The sequence below is a fragment of the Charadrius vociferus genome, unplaced genomic scaffold (genome assembly GCF_000708025.1).
Source record: "Charadrius vociferus isolate BGI_N301 unplaced genomic scaffold, ASM70802v2 scaffold7, whole genome shotgun sequence".
Lineage (NCBI taxonomy): Eukaryota > Metazoa > Chordata > Aves > Charadriiformes > Charadriidae > Charadrius > Charadrius vociferus.
The window spans coordinates 6234150-6256039 of record NW_009649308.1 but is presented as its reverse complement, the minus strand read 5'-3'; the positions used below and the strand labels follow the sequence as shown (position 1 = coordinate 6256039).

The 21890-nt window shown below is 40.7% G+C and overlaps 1 protein-coding gene across 1 annotated transcript in view; it reads left to right on the top strand.

The window, feature by feature from the left end:
• Positions 1 to 21890, top strand: part of TENM1 (teneurin transmembrane protein 1) — a 246047-nt gene that overhangs the window by 139865 nt on the left and 84292 nt on the right. The window contains exons 11-13 of the mRNA XM_009889346.1: positions 8213 to 8398; positions 9521 to 9544; positions 11898 to 12044. Coding sequence (XP_009887648.1) covers positions 8213 to 8398; positions 9521 to 9544; positions 11898 to 12044 — 357 coding nt within the window. The remainder of the gene's footprint in view (positions 1 to 8212; positions 8399 to 9520; positions 9545 to 11897; positions 12045 to 21890) is intronic.

The window sequence follows — 21890 nt, the reverse complement described above, 5'->3', positions numbered from 1 at the left end:
CACCCCCAGGTCCATTTCTGCCGAGCAGCTTTCCAGCCACTCTGCCCCAAGCCTCAAGCACAACAACACAGGGTTGTTGTGACCCAAGTGCAGGACCCGGCACTTGGCCTTGGTGAACCTCATACCATTGGCCTTGGCCCATCGATCCAGCCTGTGCAGATCCTTCTGTAGAGCCTTCCTGCCCTCAAGCAGCTCAACACTCCCTCCCAACTTGGTGTCCTCTGCAAACTTACTGAGCATGCACTCAATCCCCTCGTCCATATCATTGATAAAGGACAAAGATATTAAAGAGAACCGGCCCCAGTACTGAGCCCTGGGGAGTACCACTTGTGACCGGCTGCCAACTGGATTTTACTCCCCTCACCACAACCGTAAGGGCCCAGCCATCCAGTCAGGTTTTTACCCAGTGAAGAGCACACCAGCCCAAGCCATGAGCAGCCAGTTTCTCCAGGAGAATGCTGTGGGAAATGGTGTCAGGCTGTGTGAAGTTTAGATTGCTGCATTTTGTTCTGAAGACACTGACTATTCAGTAGTACTTTTCTGCAAGTCTTGTCTCTCTGAGGATGACCTGACCTCCTGAAGCGCCTCATTGCCTCCTGGTGGAACACCTCCTGGGATAATGCAGTTCATAACATGAAGAAGAGAGCCAGGATTGATCCTTTATTCAGTTAGAGTGATTTCAGCTGTGCTATTTTTCAGTTGCCAGTGAGACCGCCCAAAAGGTTATTTACTGCAATCACTAATTTATTTCATAGCAAAACCAATAGATCTACTGAAGAGAAAATAGGAAACAGGGTATCGGTCATGTAATCATGAGGGAAAGGGGTTACTTAATACGAGTCCAAATAATAGAAGATATCAAGAAGACATAAGAAGGAATGGCATTTAAGGAATGTCCACCAGCTTCTGTAATGCACGGAAAACTGTAAATAGTTGTAATATCTTATGAGCTTCTCTAACATCATTCAGAGCCAGAAATGAGGGCAAATACGATTTGGAGTAGGACCTGTTTTCTCCTTCAGAATTTTTCCAAAATCATTCCTCTTCTGCTTAACATAGCTTTATACACTTGCTATAGGCTCTTGCTTCATGACAGTGTCAGAAAGGATAAATACCAATAGCTGAATAAATTTAAATATTCTAGTCTGATACCAGGCTGTAATAGAAAACTATTTCAGACACAAATGTCTCAAGTGGGGTGAGATGAATTTCACTCTTTGTGTCTTCTGTTGGGATGGGCCACAAAGTCCCCCTTTGTGCAAGAGCAGAATCTTTGGAAATGACTGTGGAAATTATTTTGGAAGTATATGTGAGAATAAATTCAGTGCAATATTTTTGCAGTGTTCACATAACTAACATTAAAGTGTTGCTTTGAATTTATTCACACAAATGTAACAAACCGCTCAAACTCACAAATTGTTGTGGTATTGTGAGATGACCTTTAATATATTTCATTGTCAGATGTAAACGTGCGATGCATGGAGAGAAGAACAAGAAGTATTACAGCGAGAGAAACTTAGATTGAGAGACTACTTCTCTGTGGAGGTAGTCTGGTGGTGGTATGGATTACCTAGTCCTCTTGTAGGTTCTCTGTTGCTGGGAGCTTTTTAAGGGATGCCACATACAATTTAATTTGGAAGGAGGAAGAATAGATGATCATGTGAAGTCCTTTGCACCTCTGTTTTCTATAAATATACATTAAAATATGTAAACTGAGCTATGCCTATGCACATAGATACATGTCAGAACTGTGTGTTATTTTAGTATTCTGACAGTAGAGCAGTAGAGGCTGGGGTTTTTTCCCCAAACCGTTGTCAGTCATGTGGTGATGACCTACCATATTGATTTATTTTTGATTGTACCAAATTTCACACAATGTTCTATGGCATTTTCCCATCAAGTGTTGCTGGGTGGTGTGAAGGATAGGGATAAGGTGTAGCAGTGATTGCTGGAGAATGCATCTTCGCTGCCTCTTCCACACAGGAACCTGGTTTCTGTTTGCCAGAGGAAACATGTTCACTAAACCTGGCAGCTGACAGCTAAAGACTTCAAAATTAATGTTTTGCAGACATTTCCAAGTCTCTTTGATTTCCAGCTTGGGCTTGAAGAGCAGGTGCCACTGAATACTGGCGTAGCCCAAGTAATGCTCCTGTGTTGCCTCTGTAGCAAAGCTGTCCCCAGGTGGGCAGTTTATTGGCATAGCTGTGGTGGGCTAAGAATGTACAAAATTGCTCACCTAACTGACATACTGTGGTGTTGTTAGAGAAGCCTGGATCAGATGCAGTTATGACATCCAGATTGCCAAAGGAGTTTATTTAAATTGGGAAAATAACATAAGCTGTACCATAAGACTCGGTAACGTTAAACCTCTATAGTGCACTCTCTCTTGTAATCTTCTTCAGTGGGGACAACTTTCTGTTAGGTTTTACTAAAAATATAATAGCTCAAGTGCTTTTTGAAGCTCCTAAAACTTTAAATTTTTGAACTTTTTCGTAGTGAAAAAAATTATATTAATAAAGTCAGTTGCTGAAAATGAAAGCGAGAACAGAGTTGTCTCCAGGACACAGCAGGGAGGTAATTTAAAAAGCTCAGAAACATTGTTGAAATTATGATGCAAGCTTATTAAAATGCAGTGTATATTTAAATTGAAAAAACTTTCTTTATTAGACCTAGATAGGTGATTTTTTGCTGCCTCTAGCAGTCAAGCTTATTGGGTGAAAGTCAGGATAGATTAATTTCTAATCTTTTTGGAAAACCACTTATTAAAAATGGATAGCGAAATTACTAATATGATACTTAAGGTTTAGACTGTCTGGAAGACAAGACTCACCACTGACTGTGAAGAAAAGTAAAATGAAACTGTTTTTGTACTAAGTATTTGACCAGTTTTGTTTACATATAGTTTTGTATTCTTAGCATGGTTTTCTAAGAGTTATTTCTGAAACATGTTGAATTAACATTAAAATCTTCCCTTATCATTACAAATTATAAAATATTTAGCTTTAATTTCCCTTTTCACATCACATAAAGAGAAACTTATTATAAAACACATTTGAAAGAACTCATTGTTGACTTAGGTAATTAAAATGAAGTGTGTGGAGTGAATTTTTAATGCTTTTTAGATTAGCTCAGGAATGATCAACATATTTGTCTCCTTCTCAAGAATATGTATAAATAATGCTTCACAGCTCACATTTGCCTTCTTCCAACAAAATTAATGAGCGTTCAGAATTGAGGACACGTCAGTAAAAATTCTAGACTGAGTTGAACATTTTTTAAGTCTCTTTTTCATTAATTGGTTTAAGTCTAAGGACTCTGAATCTTAGATTTGATAAAGACTGTATTTCATGGCAGTCTGTACAAAAGCGCAGGGGTTGGTGGAGACCAGTCCCCAGCCCCCAGCACTTCGCTTGCAGTGAGTCTGCACAGCTGAGCTTTTTTTTAAATAATGAAATTAACTTTCCAGCCCTACACTTAGAGAACCCTGTTTTGATTGCAAAGTGTACATGTACCAAAACTGAAACGGAGCCACGAATTGCTGTGAATTATGGCAACTCTGTTGGTTTCGTGGGAGCCATGAAAATTCGCGTCTACTGAGGATCTGGTGTGTTAGCCACAGACCAGCCTCCAACCCACTGCGCTCCACAAGACCTGCCTAGAGCTCAGGCTGGCAAGCTGGGCAGGCGTGTGTCCCACTAAATAAGGACCAAGAGGAGCGGGAGAGAAGAGATGGCTCTGGTGTAAGCCTACAAGCCCACACACCAACACAGCTGAGGGACTTAACGAACTGTGTCTTGCACTGTACATTGTGAGGGTGATTGGCAATTAATGTAACAGCATAACTAAAGCCTTGTGATAGAATACCCCTGAGCTGACTTACCTAATCCAAACTGTAACCTCTTGTCACCTGCCTCCCTTCTTACCTGTCACCTCCCCCTTGCTCTTGTCCTTTGCAGTCAGACGATGGCACAGCTTGTGGCTTCTCAGCAGGACAGTCCCCATCCAGGCTGTGATCCGCATCTCCTCCCTTGCCCTGCCTGTGTTGCTTCTTTGATCCCTCAGTGGGCTGATTTAGCTCAGCAAGCTGTCAGGTATTAACCCAGGAAAATAAAGTGAATAATTATCTGCCAGTTTCAAGATCTGAATCAGCCCACCACCGTTTCAGATGATAAGCTCCAGGCAGGGACCACAGAGGCAGGAGATGGATGGAGAGGAGGGGGAGTGCAATAGCCGTTTCAGTCAGAGGTGACAGCTTTGGCTGGCTCAACTGCTGCACCTACCCCCAGCTCAAAGCCCTTGCCTGGCTGTGCTGGCCCCTTGTGGAGCACCCACTGCATTTTGGGGTGCTTCTGAGTCCTGTAGGACCAACTGCTGGGAAGGAGGAAGGTGCTCCATTGAGCAGAACAGTTGCATGATATCTGACATGCTGTCCGACTTCAGTGCTGTCGGAATTTTTACCGCATCAGCTTTGCTTGAAGCTATTTACCTATTCCAAGTTACTGTATTGTTTCCCATCGCATTCAGTCACTGTCCACTCACTCTGGTATCTCATTTTGTCTAGTCTGCTGTGGAAACCCAGGCTCTCAATACAAACACAAATGCTAATGTGGCTCCCTCTTATGCTGATATTTCTGTACTTGCTTATCTACAGCAGGAGTTAATAAATTGTTTTGCATTTAAAAACAGGACAACCTGAACTGATAATGCCTTTTTTTTAATCTTAGTTGTTGGAATTAGCTGTGGATTAAAGCTGCAGGTTCTACCGCAGCATTAATAGGATGACGTTAGGCTTGATTTCCCTCGCTTTGCGTGAGAAGTCTGGGGAGAATCTTGGATTTGCATGGCAGAAGAATACATTATCACAGTAAACAGCATTTCTGAAGCCTTATATTAAATCACCGAAACAAATGTAGGTCTCAAGATTGGCCTCAGTGACCATAAAGTATGAGTTGGCTGAGCAGCGGGACAACTGAGGTAACTGAGGAGAGTTTCTGGTCCAAGCTAAGAAACCAGTTTTCATTACATCTGGTGCTTACAGATTTAGTTTTGACTTGCATCAGCGAAGATGTAGATTAGATATTTGGGGGAAAAAAATGCATTACTAGAAGGAAAAGCAAGAGCCAGGTAAGATCATTCCAGCATTCCTTGCTGGAACAGGTTTGACACACACTTTTTTGGTAACAATTTTTACTCAGAACTTGTGCCACTGTGTTGTCTATCCAAGACATGGTGGTTGGGATAGGGGAAGCCACTGTATTCCAATAGGCAAAAAATAAAGGAAAATTTGTTTGGCTGTGTATGATCTTATGTGGGAAAATAGCATTTGAAAAATAGGAGTCTTGTGAGTGAAGACTGTACGCTGACTGGCCTAGGACATATTTTGGTGAGATAGGAGAACCTGTATCTCCACTTCATTGATCTGATTGAATTTAGCAGCTTAAATAGTGTTTAAACATTTTATTCTTTGTGTGAAACATAGGGGAAACAATTAAAAACTTTCAGACATTTTAAGATCCATTTAACTTTGGGATTGTAAAATAGGAATATGTGCAAGATCATGTCCCTATGGTAGGGATGTGCCTACATTGCCTTCGACTCCGTGCTACCATTTCTTTTGTTTGTTTGGAAGATGAGTTTGTCGTGATTAGACTCTGCCCGGGTGGACAGACCGAGGTGAGGCAGGCGTGCATGCCATGGGTGGGAATGGGTTTAAGGATTTCCACAGCTGGTTCTTTGGTTTCTTTACTGATGGAGAAGTGGTGGGAGCTGCTAGAGCTGCTGACACCATCGGAAGCTGTGTGTATCACTTTGTTTCCCCATACCAGCTGTTCCAGCCTACTTTGCCACTGCTGCATACTGATGCCTACAATATTCCCTGAAGTTTTGGCATCAGTTGAACTAAGCCAGTCCCACAACTGCAAAAAACTGTGTAGTGGGCACTCAGTCCAGAAGGGTCAAAGAAAACATCTACTCCACTTACACCAGCATAGTGTAAACTACAGAATATTTCTTAAAATCCTCTTAGCAATCTTTGCCACTTACAGTAAAATACCAAAAGCAATAATTATCATGAACTAGAGGGAGATCAGGAGAGATCAAAGCCATCCCTCTAGGAGGCTAAATCCTTGAAGTAGCAGGTAATTTGTTAGATTTAATTCTCAGGAGTTAGCCTGTGCCCCAAGCTCTAAAGATAGGTTAAAATAATACCAGTGGTCCTCTACCGGTCTGGCCCGGGGGTGATTCTTTTGAGATCCCAGACCTGGTGGGATCAGTTTACTTGCTGATCATAGAAGCAAGTATTCAGGCGACTTCAGTACTGATGAAATAACAGAGCAAGTCCCCCCTGTAGTCCTCTGAGCAGTCTCCCAGCTTTCCAAGGAACAAACAAGTTAGAAAAACAAGGAAGCCAAGCCAAATTATGCAGCAAGGGGGAAGAAATCCTTCCCAGTACCTGCAGGCAGGCAGTCCAAGGCATGAAGCATTAGGTTAATACATGGTCAGCAGGCAGCAATCAAGTCTTTCTAAGGGATAAGGCCCAGGCTCAGCACGGCTTTTCGTTTGAATATAGCAGTGCAGTTTCTTTCCTTGTCTTATATACTCTTTTGCAGAAATATCATCAGATAATTACATTTGTCTTGTACTCCAGTATAACACAATCCCCTGTCTGAATAGTAATATTAATTATTTTTTTTTATGTAGCTGATTTTTACTTCCTCAGGACAGTACTTCACAGTTTCTTTTACTGACTTTTATCTTAGGTTCTTTACCATGCCTTCTGCTTCTGAAGGTGCTTTTGAGATTGACCATGCTCTTCCAGTTTGTCACTCACTGATTCTTTCGATGGCGCTCTGTGCCATCACCCCAGCTATTAACAAAAATAAGGGCTAGACTCTTACTCGAGACAGAGCCCGGCATGTCTGTGATTTCACTGTGCAGTTCCGTTTCTGTGCTGCTTTTTTCTTTGTCTTATAATGATTGGAATTGGTAAGATTTCAATTTAAACTTTAAAAACTTTGTCTGGTATATACAGTGACAGCATTTGTCACTACAGATGCTTTTAAGATTGTTTATATACAATAGTTCCAAGATATAAATGATCATTGTTTAAAATCTGTCAAGGGAAAAATCTTGCCACAACTAAATATGTATCACTGACATTTGAAATCAGAGCAGACACGATTATTTGGCTTACGCTTGTAGTGCTATCAGCTGCTTTCCAAGAGGAAGAAGTAGGAAACATTTCTGTGGCAGGTTAATTGCAGAATAACAAGCAAATTCTGTCTCTTGACACTAATTATTCTAAATAAATTCAAACTACATGGAACCTTTTTATAATGAAGCCATTCTTTTTGCAGAACAACTTTAGTCTAAGTGGAAGTAGAATTGCAATTGGCATATGGTGATATATTGAAACAATTCTGGACTTTCATTCCACTTCACGGTAACTGGTGTTCTACAGCGCCCAGGTAGAGAAATTGTTCCAGGTGCAATGAAGGAGGTACTCCCAGGTTTTGTCTTCCCAAAACAGCATTTCTGGTTCCTTAGCAGTTGACTTATGAGATTCGGGAAGGAAAAAGCTTGTAGTCCTTGAAAGCCATTTTAGAACTAGGCAGATCTGTGTGGCCTGTAAGTCATGTAGCGTTGTGTACTGCCATCAGAGTGGGGTGCTTGCTCTTCTTCTTTCTCTCTGTTACCTTTCCAGTGGCTTTTCTTACGGTAAGCGAAGGCCATTTTGCCATCACTAGATACGTCTGAATATCTCAAAGACTTTTGCTTGTATGTATTTAATGTGCCACTTTATCCTTTCATTCAGCTCACTTGCAATATTTGAGTTTATAATAGATTTCAGAACGGAGCCAGTGGGACCTGGGAACAGACACGGCATGCTGTTATTAAAGGCCTCAGCTGAAATCAGTCAAAAGATATGGACTTTTTTTTGTCGTTGTTTGTCTGGTTTAGGCTCATTGCCCTACCATATGCAAAGCCATCATTTTTGCAGTCCCCACCCCAAAGAAAGAAATGATCTTGCAAGTAACTGCTAAAGAAGGTGGCAGCCGGATTGTGTAAGGTTGTACTGGGTGACGAAATCCCATATTTGATCCAATTGATGAGTGATATTAGTAGAGAAGTGATTAAATTTAGTGACGGTGCCAAGTCTATTTGCAGTAGGAAATTGCTGTTTCACGTTATGTATTTTTGTAATCCTCTGCAGAGCTCTGTACCCTGGACTGTGGCAGCCACGGTGTCTGTTCAAGAGGGATATGCCAGTGTGAAGAGGGCTGGGTGGGACCAACCTGTGAAGAACGTACCTGCCACTCTCACTGTGCTGAACACGGCCAGTGCAAGGATGGGAAGTGTGAGTGCAGCCCCGGATGGGAAGGGGACCACTGCACCATTGGTAAGGGCATTCTGTACCTTGAGAAATAAAATACATAAAGTCTTAAGCAGTTATACAAAGATCTGCCATAGCCATCAGTCTGATTCAAGTCATTTTGGAAAAACAGAGGCCCAGAATCGGGGCAGGTGGAAAAAGGTGCCTCTGCACTGGTGGTGCACCCTGCTTGTCCCACACAATAGCAACTCGGTGCAGCTTTCTGTGTAGAGGAAATAACATTGATGAATTAACTTTTTAAAAGACACACAAAAGAAAGATATCTCAGTCCTAACATATCTTAGAGTTGGGTTCAAATGTGAACTTTGACTCAGGAAGGAAAAAAATGTCCAAGAAATAGAAGGTGTGAGGGGATGAAGCTATTATTTAGCTTAAGTAATTTTTGCATTAAATCTCTTGCCTTTGTGCCTGAGGATTTTCATATTTTACATATTACTAGAGGTGGTTTTTCTATAGTTGGCTTCTAACAATATTCCTAATAAGGTAAAGATTTCAGATCTTTTTAGACGTCATTACTCTACTATACGAAGGTAATAGTTATATTTTTAATGAAATACAAAAGGTTTTTGCAAAGTCTAATAGTGTTTCTCCCTAAAATGTCCCAAAGCAAGATTATTCATAACCATGTTAATTGTTTCTAATAGCAGGGTATCTAATTTTCAGAGGTAAGCAGCATAAGCTTTCATGCTTGCTTCTTGAAAAGAATTAGAATGTTTTATCTTTACCTTGATCATTTGAAGATAATCCATTCACTGGCTCTAAAATTTACTAAATCAGATTTGCTAAATCAAGAAATAGGTTTGTGAAGGAAGTCTAATTTTCTAAAGATTGCATAGAACAAAAGCAGAAAAGGACCAAAATAATTAAAAAGATAAATAGAGCTGCTCTTCACATTGTAGGCACTGCCAGGTATGGCCCAAGCTGTCCTCTGCATGCTTGTCACCAACTGGAGAACAGTCACACACGCGATGTATTTTGATGACAGTAGCAGGAGTAGCTCTGACGGCAGGGAGAGGGAGACACTTCATAGCTACCCGACAGGTGGCAAGCCACAAGCAAATGGTGTCTGTATTTTCATTTGGGTACGGAAGTTCAATCCATCTCAGTTTTGTTCTTTTCTTTTTTAAGCTCACTACTTAGATGCTGTTCGAGGTAAGTTTTTCATATCAGCATTACGAAAGAATAATGAAAAGATACAAAAGTATTGGGAATAGAGTGTTGTGTGTTACCTGTTTTGTCTGAGCTTCTGTACTGCTAAGTTGCCAGAATAGATAACATCTTTTTGTGCAGATATAGAGAGATATATACACACACACAGAGACAGAGAGAGATTTACAGAATAAAATGCCGTTTTTAACAAGTAGTGTCCTCAACTTCTTTGCAAAGTTGTAGCAATGTAAGCGTGTTTTATGTGGCCATCAGGTGTGCTAAGTTAGGCAAGTCATTTTGCTCTCGCTTACCATTCCAAAGAAATGACAGAGCTGAGGACTTGCTCAAAAAGTTTTTGTTGTTCCTGTCTTCCATGAGAGCAAAAGTTTTCTTTTTCTTTTTCGTCATTTGTGCTTGAAGTAAGTTTCTTTTCATAGGGAAGTACACTTTTTTTGAAAACTGTCTATGCTAGATGTTATATAGTTCTCTCCAAATCATTTGATCCAAGAGTTAAATTTGATGTTGTTTTCTGTCTGGTGCTGTTCATTTGCTTTCCGTGCCTTGCCGCAGGCCCTGCTCGTTCATGTCAGCGCAAGTACCTTCCCCGAGTTTGGCAGCCGTCCCTCAGCCCTCGCCATGCTGTGCGGAGCAATGATGCACGGTGCCCCTTGCAAAAATGCTGCTAGCTGAAATATCAAACTAACCGATATTCCAGAAAGATCTGGCTGTTTATTTTGTATCTATTATTTTATTTCTTCAGAATTAGATAATAATAAAATCATGTAAGCATTCATTTGATTACATTTATAGTCTTAGAGGATAACCACGCACAGCAGCAAAATATAATCATATACAAGAAATGAATTAACTCAGCAGGACAGGGAATTGAAATGGAAAAACATCCCCGTTACCCAGAACAGCTCTCACATCCTGCCCTTTCCCCCAATTTGCCCAAAAGAAGCAAATAATTGGCTTTTACAGCATATCTGGTGGTTGCCAACCGCGTGCTGTTTTAGAGCAGCAACTTCCAGAATTCCAATGTGAGAAAACGGTGCCACCCATCTCCAGCTCTTCCAAGCAAGAGGGTCAAACTCTTCACTCTCCCTGTTGGCAGATGTGGTTGATAAACTGTGCCAAGGGTGAGAAGGAGAGAGATGATGTGTCTTCTGTAAAGTTCCCAGGAAACATGCCATCTGCCGGGCTGTAAGTCACAACCTGACAGACCAGTTGTACGTATCTCTGACTCTCTGGTCGGCTCCTCCACAGCCCTTTTGGAGCATCTTGGGGCTGCCAAACACATATGGAAACTGAGGCCTCTTCTTTCTTCCTCAAAAAAAATTGTTTCTGATAACACGTGAGCGTTGATGTTCACTATCAAGTACAGGAGGTGCTTTCAGTTCCTGTATGTCCATCCTGGCAAAAAGAAAGGAGCCGTCTTAGAAGGGATGCCACTTGCGCCGGTAAGCTTATTGCTGAGCTTTATCCATCGTCCTTTGGCTCCATGTGTGACATGGCGTGGATTTGACAAATGTCTGAGCTGGCACTAAACTATGCAAGCAGATGGACGTGAGTGTGCACATCCAAGAGACAATTCCTCTCTCACTCTTATAGGCAAGAGATCTAGCTGAGAATGTCCAAATTACTATTGCTTCAGAGCTTACTAGTGTATATAATCCAGAGGATGTCATTGTTCCAGTTTTGATCTAGAATCAGGGCTGCTAAAGGGCAAGTGTTTGTCGTATTTGAATCGGCTATAATGTGAAGGAAGCGGAACTGGACGTTGGAAGGAAATGCTCCCTCATTTGCCTTCTGTGGAGAGAGTTGTGTTGTAGCTTAAATCAAATTGGCTTTTTCTCAGTCAGCTGAGTATTTATGAGAAGAGTGAAGAGGTCACCTCCACTCCCTGCAATGTGGAGGATTATGTCCACAAATGCCAGTTTGTCATTTAAACAGTATTTTCCATGTATATCTTTGATAAAAATGTTGATTATGTATAGACCTTCCTTTATGATCTACAACTTATTTTTCAATAAGTAGAGAAAGAGATGGACACGGCAGACTGTTCTTCTTGTATCTTCTTATAAGTTTACTCACTTTTCCTGCACACAAAATGACACACGCTAAAAAAATCCTCAGTCCTCACTGAGAAATGACTTTTGGGCAAGCAAAGGGAGGGACCAGGATGAGGATATTTCCATATTTGGCAAAAAATATAAATGGCTTGCAAGGGAGCTGTGATCATTTGAAGGCAGCAAGTATAATGCTATATGAGAGAATGTTAAAGAATAATTACAACTGTAAAGGAAGAGAAGAAAAGTTCTCCATGAAGGCTTCTTTTTTACATTTTCTTTTCTAGATGGCTGCCCAGGTCTCTGTTATGGAAATGGGAGGTGCACTCTTGATCAGAATGGATGGCACTGTGTTTGTCAAGTGGGCTGGAGTGGCTCGGGATGTAACGTTGTCATGGAAATGGTGTGTGGAGATAACCTGGACAATGATGGAGGTATGATACATAATTCATGTGTCTTTCTTTATTTTTCACATCCTGGATTGTCATTTGAATATATAGTTTTGGTGTATGTTTCCCTTTTTATCACAGAATGTCAATGTTTGCCTGTTTGCTCAAGGCAGTTGTTCCACTGACTTCAGCTGAAGCAGTGCAGTGAGGGAACAGACCCTCGTGCTAGATGTTATTCAAGGCAGAAACTATGCATGTGCTGTACCTACCATCCCAGTGCTTGGCTTTTTTCTTTAAAAAAAGTAAAAAAAAAAAAAAGAAAAAGGTCTAACAATTAATTTCTTCTCTTTTCTACTCTACCTCATAACTCTGTCATCTATTTCAGAAAAGAGCCAATGGATAACCCAATGAAAAAAACCCTGTGCCTGTCAAAATGCATCCAGAGTTTAGTCTTCTGTTAATAGTAAATGGATACATTTGCAAGCATAAAGCGTACATATAGAGATGCTTTTTAAACAGTAATCTCTTTCTTAATGTTTCCACTAAGACACAGCATAGTTCTTGCAATTCTCTGGAAATACATTTGAACGATTGTTGAGTGAGCTAGTGTAGAAAGTATGCAGAAGCAATTTTTGAAAGTGTCGTCAATGGAGCCCTGTACTAAAATAATAATTTGCTCTTTTCTACCAGTTGAACCAGGGCATTTGGCACTAGGTGCTCCCTACCTCACACCTCTGTAGTCTTGATTCGTTCTAAGGCTCTGTAAGTTTTGGGTTTCCTGGGAAAAACATAGTTATTTCCTAAGTTAGTCTCTGCCTTCTTTCCAGTAGTTCAGTCTAATACACAAGCTACTGCATTTTTTTCAGGAAAAACGTCCAGGCTCTATTTCAAACTTATCAGTGGGAGAAAAGCCACAACATTCCTCTCTGACCATTCTGAGAGTTAATTATTTTTCCTGTCTGTTTTAGGAATACTCATTTACTGCACAGTCAAGAAGGAGAGCTGCTTTCCTCTCCTTTATGTACTGCCATCCTTTACAGTGTGCTTGCTCCCATACTCGGAGCTGTGCAGCTTTCTCATTCAGCCTGTAGATACATCTTGCCCCAAGCACAGTTACATTTTTTTCCTTAGATTGTACACAGAGATGTAGTCAAGTATATATTATCTTACTGTGTCACACAGACCATCTCAGTGTCTTGGGTGAGATCTCATACCCCACCATACAGTCAAACCTTAGTATAATGGTTGTCTATTTTCTTCTAGGTCATTGATGAATTAAGCTTGATTTAGGGCCAAGAACTGAAGTCACTGTGGGACCTCAATAGCAACATTCTGACTAAGTGATGATTCCTCATTTACAGATATATTTTGAGACCTTCTGATTTTGTATCCTGTGGGCTCTAAGACCATGCTGTCTTTTGGCAAAGGCTTCCTCATTTCTGAACCCCATTCAAAATGGCCTTATTCCTCTCTTATCCTTCCTATTCCACCTTATTTCCAAGACATCTAACAACCGTCTCTCTGCCCACTCTCTCTGCTCTCTACGCTGGTGTGCATCCCTTTCACACAAGGTCCCACAGCTGGCATCGCTGCCCCCCACGTGCTTTCCCATCTGTCTGGTGCTCTCCCCTGCTGTCCGAGCCACTGACTCACTCGCCTGCTCTCTTAAATCTGTCCACAAAAGCCCTGTTTGGTCTGTAATGTATGTTAAGCATTTTCTGATACACTCTGTGAACTGGCTCTGTATAAACTGCCCGGTATTGTGATTTTGGGTGCTTTATATTCTGCAATAACGGTGAGTTATTGAAAGAGTTGGCAGTTTTAACTCTAAATCTCCTTGAATTTGTCAGTTTAAGGCAGACACTTAACATCATTTCACTGCAGGTTTTAAAAGTAATTTTCTTTTTCCTTTTTAATGGCAACATAACATTGAACTAGGACAGCTCTGTTGACATTACAATTAGAGATAAGTGCAGAGAGAAATATTTAATTAATCTGACTACTACAGATGGGCTAAATGTAATTAAGTTTCCTTCACAATCAATTTTATATAAGAAAAGAAAATTATATCTACATATTAAAACCACTTCTCTCTATATATGAAGTTCATAGGACCTGATTTGACATAAGCATAAATTAGAAAAACTCCCCTAAAGTCATTGGAGTTACACCAGTGTTACATTAATATGAAATCGGGAGCTGATTCCTAGTGTTTGAAGGTTCGTATACATACACAACAGTAAAAACAGAAATTAGGAAGGACGCATCGCATTACCTGTTCGGTCCTGTTAACTGGGAGGTCGTGCCTCAGACTATGAGAATATAATGGTGGCATAACGAGTTACCATCCATCGAGCTACATAACTGGATTAGGTGCATAAAGATGGAAGCTATTAACGTTTTTGCCTGCAGTTGTGGTGAGTTAAGAGCATGCACTCCGTCGAGTTACAGAAACTCAGCTGACAGGTAGTAACTTCCTCAGCCGTTAAGATGTGATCACGTTCGGTCCGTGACACAAAGCCCCAGAGATCATGCTCGAGACCTAACGCCATGCTCTTGTATATTCCAAATTGTGGTATTCTCACCTAGCAGAGGTCTTATTCATTCCAATTGTGTTTACATCTAAGATACGTGTCTCAGTCCTTAGGAGGCGTTTTGTGCTTCGTCTTCTTTAGGAGGAAGTCACAACCAAAGAACAAAGGTGTAGTGAAGTTGAGCAATTATTATTTCAAACATACTCTAATTTCAGGAGTTAGGCAGAATGATAATTTTGTGTAGTTTTCAGTTATTTATTATACAGTACTTTCAGAGACTGAAAAATGGAGATTTTTACTATATAAAAATACATTGAAATACATGGTAGAAAAAACGTGTTAGAAAATGAAGTGTTTTATTAGTCCCAACTGTAGGGATCAAATAATGTCATTTATTTGGCTTGAGGAAGTGTTAGCATTGTTCTTTGGTCTGTAGTAACAACACAAAAGCTTCAGGAGGAAGTCTTGAATTAACTTCTTAAGGACTGGTACATTAGTATGGAGGTAAGCCACAAGCATGTTCACGGGCATCCTGGTTCTGCCAGCGCTGAAGCACTGAGTTCCCCATCAGTGCAGTTAGCTGTGGCAGTGAGGTTAAACACATGCAGAAATATTTTCCTGAGCAGGGAGAATACTATTTCTATTAGAGCCCCGTTAGTATACGCTGTACTTGTACCCTGACTGTACCGTAACTGCCTTTCCCATTCCATCTCATAACTCTCTGTTAGCTTTTTCCTACTTGCAGACTTAAGGGCATGTTTACCTGTTCAAATATCACTACAAATATCATTGAAAAGGTCTTAGCATTATAACAGATGCACGACGGCATGGTTTGCACTTGCTCTTGTGGAGTGCATCTGCAGTCTGTTAGCAGTGTGATGTCCATTAAATAATGCCAAGAAGTCAAGCAGATGTCCTTTGCAGAGGGGCCTTTCCCTTGCCATGCCTTCCCTCAGCATCACATTATTCCCCATTACTTATTTCCTCCTCTCCTTGTCATGACTGACATGATTTCATTTTCAGTTTATAAGATGACCATTCAGCTCATCTGAGCAGGTCGTTTTCTCTTGTCTTGCTGTTACTTTAGGCTCATTTGGCAGCTTCAGTGGGTGCAGGAGCTGTGCTGAGCTCTGCGCAGGCGAGTGCCTGGGTCCCAGGCGCGAGGAGGCAACGCGCGGTGCTGGGCTGTGCAGGGCGCTCAGCACCAGCTCACAGGTCACCCCCTGCCCTGCCGAGCCACAGTTTACCTCCTGTTCTGACATACATTTTCATTGCTTCTGCACATGCAGGTCTTTGTCTTAAGCTGAGAGTTGGAGCATGTCACTCCCATGAATTTCTTTGATAAGGATCTCTCTTTTAAATTTGCCTGGATCTCTTTTCATCGTTTTCTTTTTCTTTCATGATTCAATCTTGACTGTTTGTTTTTAAGGAAAATGCTATTTACTACAAGCTTTGAATTCTCTTCCAAATATCCCTTCAGTCACTTCAGACAGTTATTACAGCTTTCTCCAAGCTTTTCCAAGCACAAGAAAATATATGACTCAGCATAGCCTTGGGTTGATAACCAGTGCTGCTAAAATATTGATGTATTTCTGACCCATCCATTGGCATTTTAATAACCTATCCATCACACAGATATTGAGTCCATACGTAAGTAATATGCTATTATTACACAATATAAATAATACTGATGGGAATGGTTTTCATTGTTGCTGAGCAGGGAGGGCTCCCCAGGGATACTTAGAGTCTCTGAAAATCATACCCTGATATATTTGCATTCCCCTGTGTGCGGAAGGCCAAACACCACCAGTACTCGCTGGGCTGCAGCCTTTCCACAGGCACCCTGCTGGGTTTCCAGTGTTTTTATACAAACACCGGTGTTCCCAGTTAACAGCCTCACCGTCTGCTGTGCGCTATGTATTACTGCTAAGATTTGAGAAGCAGTTTGGATTAATGCATACAAATAAGCATTAGAGTCTCGTGGCGGTTACTGCTGCTTAGTCTCTTCTCGAGTTACTCTTTGATTCAGTTTGCTGAGATTCCTGGCAACCCGAATTGGACTTAACTGAGCCTGTGGTGAAACAAGTCGGCACAGGCGTTGTTTAATGCTTATTTGAAATCTGTAAAAGAAGGCAAGCAAATGTAAGTTGAAGACTCCTGTGGATTTTTTTCCACAAACAACAATAGTATTGAAGAATTGATCATGCAAGTGTACTGAAAAGCTCAAATCCTTCAAGTGTTGAGAGTCACGGTGATGAGTTTTTTAGGTTGTCCTGCACAAGGAGTTCAGAGGACAAAATCTGATTACTGCAAGGAGAAACTTCAAGCCCATTTTTTACTTTCTGTGAAAATGTTCTGGACATAGTTGTCAGAGCTCCATCGGTGGCTTGTGCTCGCTGGGATCAGTACAGAGGGAGCAGGAGAGCACACAGACACACAGCGGGTTGCTCTGCAGCAGTGAAAACGCAAGTCATTCGTATATACTGAGTACGGTATAGTGCTTAGAGATGGGGTTGATTTTCATGTGCCTGAGCAAGTACATTTATTAGTATGTGTGTTGGTGAGTATGCCTGCGTACACGCATATGCATGCACCATATAAGCATGTACACTGCTTCTTGCAGTATTCGGGGTTTGGCATTAACCATAAAACTTCAAACCTATTGTAGTTAATGGGCCTAAAGTGAGCCTTCCATGACTGCAGTACAAACACAGCTGAGGAGGTAGCTTCATCACACTTGTGGCATTCTTTCCATCATATTAAATAAGAAATATATATATACATGTATGAGCAAGAAAATATGTTTTGTTTGATGGAAAACATTGTGTCATTCCATTGACACAACCTCCTGACACAGTAAACACTAATATCATTCCTTATAGAAAGCTTCCAGAAAGGATCCCTTCCCCAGCAAGGTAATGGGAAAGTCTTGTGGGAAACTCTGTGGGCTACGGCAATGCCGAGAGGAGTGGTGTGACTGAAAACAGCGCAATTTGTTTTGGCATGCTCTGCCTTTTCTTTGAGGTTATTTAAATTATTTAAGAGTGCTATGAAGCGCTTTTTATCCTCAAGTTGATCTTTGTGAATTCTATTTTAGCAGTAATATTAAAAATACTTTAATTGTCTAATTTACATACTGAAACAAAAATCCCAGTCAATCATTATCCCTTGCATACCAAACAAGGTACCTGGAAGATGTGAAACCATAATCTCAGACTCATCAAAATCCGAATCACTTTATTATATAATCTGTAGTGCACCTTGAAGGTGCCAGACTGCCTTTTATATAAAATAAATTAAAAAAATGCTAATAGCAAACCAAAATCATTTACACCTCTGTAATACATTTTACCCCGCACCTATGCTGTGATGCACTGTGTAGTAATGGACAGTAAAACCTTCAGTGCACAGGCTCCCCTGCTGGAGGAATTACAGTTTTTCCTGTTTGTAGTAGTACGTTCATACTCCTGACTGTTGTCTTGTGAGATTTAATAGAAACCCTGCTGTTTTCTTAACACGGTGAGTTTTTTAACAGTTGGTTCCTGATATGAAAACTTAACTAAAAAATGTGACCATTGGTTGAGAATTGATGAATGTATTTGTAGCGTTTTGAAGCAAATGAGTTTGATGCTGTAGTTTCTAAACAAGATTTATTTGTTTTTCTGGGTTATTCTCCTGGATTAAAAATCTCGTTTCAAATAGGATTGGCTGGTTGAAAATGTTATCCTCACATGCACTTACTAATATGATTGCTATTATCATAAACTGCCTCCATATGTAATTGTGATTCTGCACCAGTTTGTTTTACCTGGTTCATTTTAATGGATATCATACCGAATTACAGTAGTTTCTTTTTAGGATTTAGGTTTGGGGGGTTTACTTTTTTCTTTTAAATGATCTAAATTAAACCCAAAGTTTTAAATAAGCCTAAAGCGGAAGAAAGATTTTATTTTGGCTTAAGAGTTCCCTACTTGCCCCAAAATAGGTGGTTTATTCTTTTACTTCAGCACAAAGTGTGAAAAATATTTTTCAGTTTTATCCAAGTTGATTTCTTTTCTAAATTTGGTTTGATTTTTTGTTTGGAAAAAAGCTAAAAGTTGCATTATTCAGACAATTCTAGTTAATAATTCTTAAATACATGCACCCAGTGGCCTGAGTTAGGCCTGAGCCAAGTACGTAAAGAGTCTGTAGAGGAGCTGGTGCTGCCGCACCTTCTGCCTCACTGCCCACGGAGTGGCCTCTCCGAGCCTACCATCCTTCTGCTCTTCCATTCTGCATGGTTGAGAGGGGAGATAGAAACAAATTGTCACCTAATCAGTGAAAAGATTTTAAAAAATGCAAAAAAATCAATGCAGCATGAGAGAGACAGCAGCTGTGAATGATAGTCTGTAACCCGGAGGACTCCTACTTTGGATTAACATTTATATTTTGGTTAGCAATTCCTTCCTCTGATGGCTTTGTAGCCTTTGCTCCCAAGGCCGTAAGCGGTTCCTGGTGTATCCAGTGCTCTGTACATTCACGTGCTGTTGGGACAAACACAGTTCTCCCTGTGGGTTATTCAGATTTGCTTCTGGGGCTTCACACCCCTATTAACGGGAAACCCACCCTTCGGTAGCGCTGGGAGCCTGGAGCAGCAAATGAAACCAGGTGCAAGTAATTCAAACCAAAATAACTCCATTAGCGGAACCCCAAAGAGTTTATGAGGTAGTCACTTTGCTGACAAATAAACTGCAAAGAAAAGATGAAAATTGAGCCTGACTGGAAGATGGAAACTGCTTTCACTTTGCTTGGTTTCTTTTTGTGTACAGCATGAACACACAGTGTTTGTTGCCAGCCATGTAAGCTGTTGACTGAAGCAAAGAAGAATGAGGACTCTGTTAGAGAAAGAAAAGTATTTAACTGTTATTTTTATAGCTATTTCTTTTCTAAGCCAATCTTCGTATTCTAATATTTCTATGAATTTTCACTTTCATTTCTTACATAAATGAGAGAATCAGGTCAGCTCAGTTCCCAGATCTAATGGCTTGTTGATAAGGAAAAAATTAATCAGCATAGCTACTGTGGAATAAATTACTCCAAAATAGCTTCCCCATGGATGCTGTTATTCTGAAATAAGCGTGCCTTTTTTTCTGATTCGTGCTTGTTCTGCCACACCGATGTTTGTCAAGTTTCCCAGGTGGACAACAGTCAGCTTGTGGAAATTAGTACCTTCCAGAAAGTACCTTGACTCCTTGAACAAGACCTGTCACTGCCATAACCCTTCTGCCAGCAGAGTCCAGCCCTGAACGGCTACGCCTAACCGCATCAAGTGCCCTCTGCAGGGATCTTCACCAGTGTAAAGCAAAAGCAAGAGATTTGAATTTCTTCATCACCTTTTCATGTTTAATAGAATCCTTTAATATTTGCAGTCTTGGAGAATCTACTACTAACTTGGTGCTTTTCAGTTCACTTATTAAGAACATACAGTTTCATTCCTTGGACAAAAAAGAAGAAACAATAAGAGGATACATTTGTTCCCTGCAGTTCCAAGCCTGCTCTTCAGGTTTCAACCCAAAAAGCTCTTGTTTTTTTTGATCAGAACACAATGAAAACCCCTCTGGTTCATCTCGTGAACTCCTCCATCCACTTCTGTGTGGTTTTGTTTGGACTGGAGGCCCCTTATTGTTTCAGCATACTGATTTCCTAGCAGATTTCAGTAGCTTTCTAGGTTTTTCTGAATATGAAGTGACTGCTACACTCAAAGTCAATAAACTCAACATTGCCCTGTGAAGTTCTTCTCCCACCGCTGGCAAACGCCCGTTGTCTTCAGGACTGGGGGAATGTGGAATGAACTTAAAGCATGCACTGACCTGTAGCTATGCCAGCTTTGCTGGATCCGAGGGTCTTAGATTATTGTTGCTTGCTATCTACGGTTGCCCTTGGCTCATTATCACAAAAACTAGCCTGCTCTGTCTGATTTCCCAGCTGCAGTAGGATAGATTTGTTAATATTTTTTGCTTAGCCAAGCAATTGCCATGCTCAAGGTCAGGCAAGGATTTTCAGATTCCAGGAAAGCCCATTTCATTATACTTGTTTGTTCTGTAGAAGGGCTTTTGCTTTCTTTTTGAAGTGAATATTTTATGCTGTTATTTACTGAGCATTCACACAGTGCAGTGTGCTCTCTTGAGAAAAGAGCAAAGCGGGCTGAGGGTTGGTCCTGCACCCATTAAAGTCAACAACAAAACTACAGCGGCTTCCCCGACAATGTGGTTCACCCTGAGGGGGGATGCTTTTATGGTCACCAAAGAGTTGGTGACCAAACAGAGCATGAAAAGTCAAAGCGTGAAGTGAGAGTATCTGACAGTATGTTGATCCTATAGCATTCCGATATTAACACAAGGGAAATCCATACAATGATATGATGACTCCACTTTTATTCAGACTGACCTTGTTAAAAATACAAAGAGATGTCTTTGTTGAAGGATACAATGCCTTAATCTTGCTTTATGTGCATTAGTGTGCTTGTCAATCCAGGCAAGTTAGTAACTGCCAAGTCATAAAATGGATGTTTAAGAAGATAGTTCGACATTTTACTGTACCTTATTAAATCTGTTTCTGGTTGAATACATAATTTAGGCAATTTGGACATCTAAGCTGCTGATAGAAGCAATTAAGTGCCAATAGCCCAATTTTAAGTTTTATTTAGATACTTAATTTCAATGCATTTCAGTGCTTCACTTTTCACCATAAGCTTTGGACATATAAGTAAACGAATGTCACCCACAAATTTTGTTGCAAGTTTGTCCATGAAGAAATGTAGATTTTTGGAAAAAAAATCAATTAGTTCTCCTATTTTTCATACTTGAAAATGGAGGGAGGAGAAACAGGTTTATTTTCACTTTCCAAATTTGCTTTCCTGGTGCAAACATCCATGGAGAGGATGTATCTGTCAGGTCACTGGGACAGAGCCTGCATCAAGGTGGATATTTGTGTATCACCAACTACGAAAGGAGCGTAGTCGTGATTCTGCCCTTTATGGACCATTCTAGTATTGCAACCAATACATGAAAAGTAAACGTCCTAAAGCACTAATAAAACTATTGTAGGGCTTAACATACAAGTCAGACAACTGTAACAAGTACCTTTTTTTACTGCTGTAGTGGGGATGCTTATGAGAGTTAGCTAACATTTCAGACTTCATCATTGCATTCTGGGTAGTAAGTATATTCTTCACAGGTGTGAACAGACAGTAGTGACAATAAAGGACTATTAGAGATATCGGCTGCACAGTGCAGATCATTCACCCGTTGGACTAACAAGCGTTGTGCAGTGATTTTCTTCTTCTGCCTGTCCTGCAGTGAACACGGTCCCGCTCTTC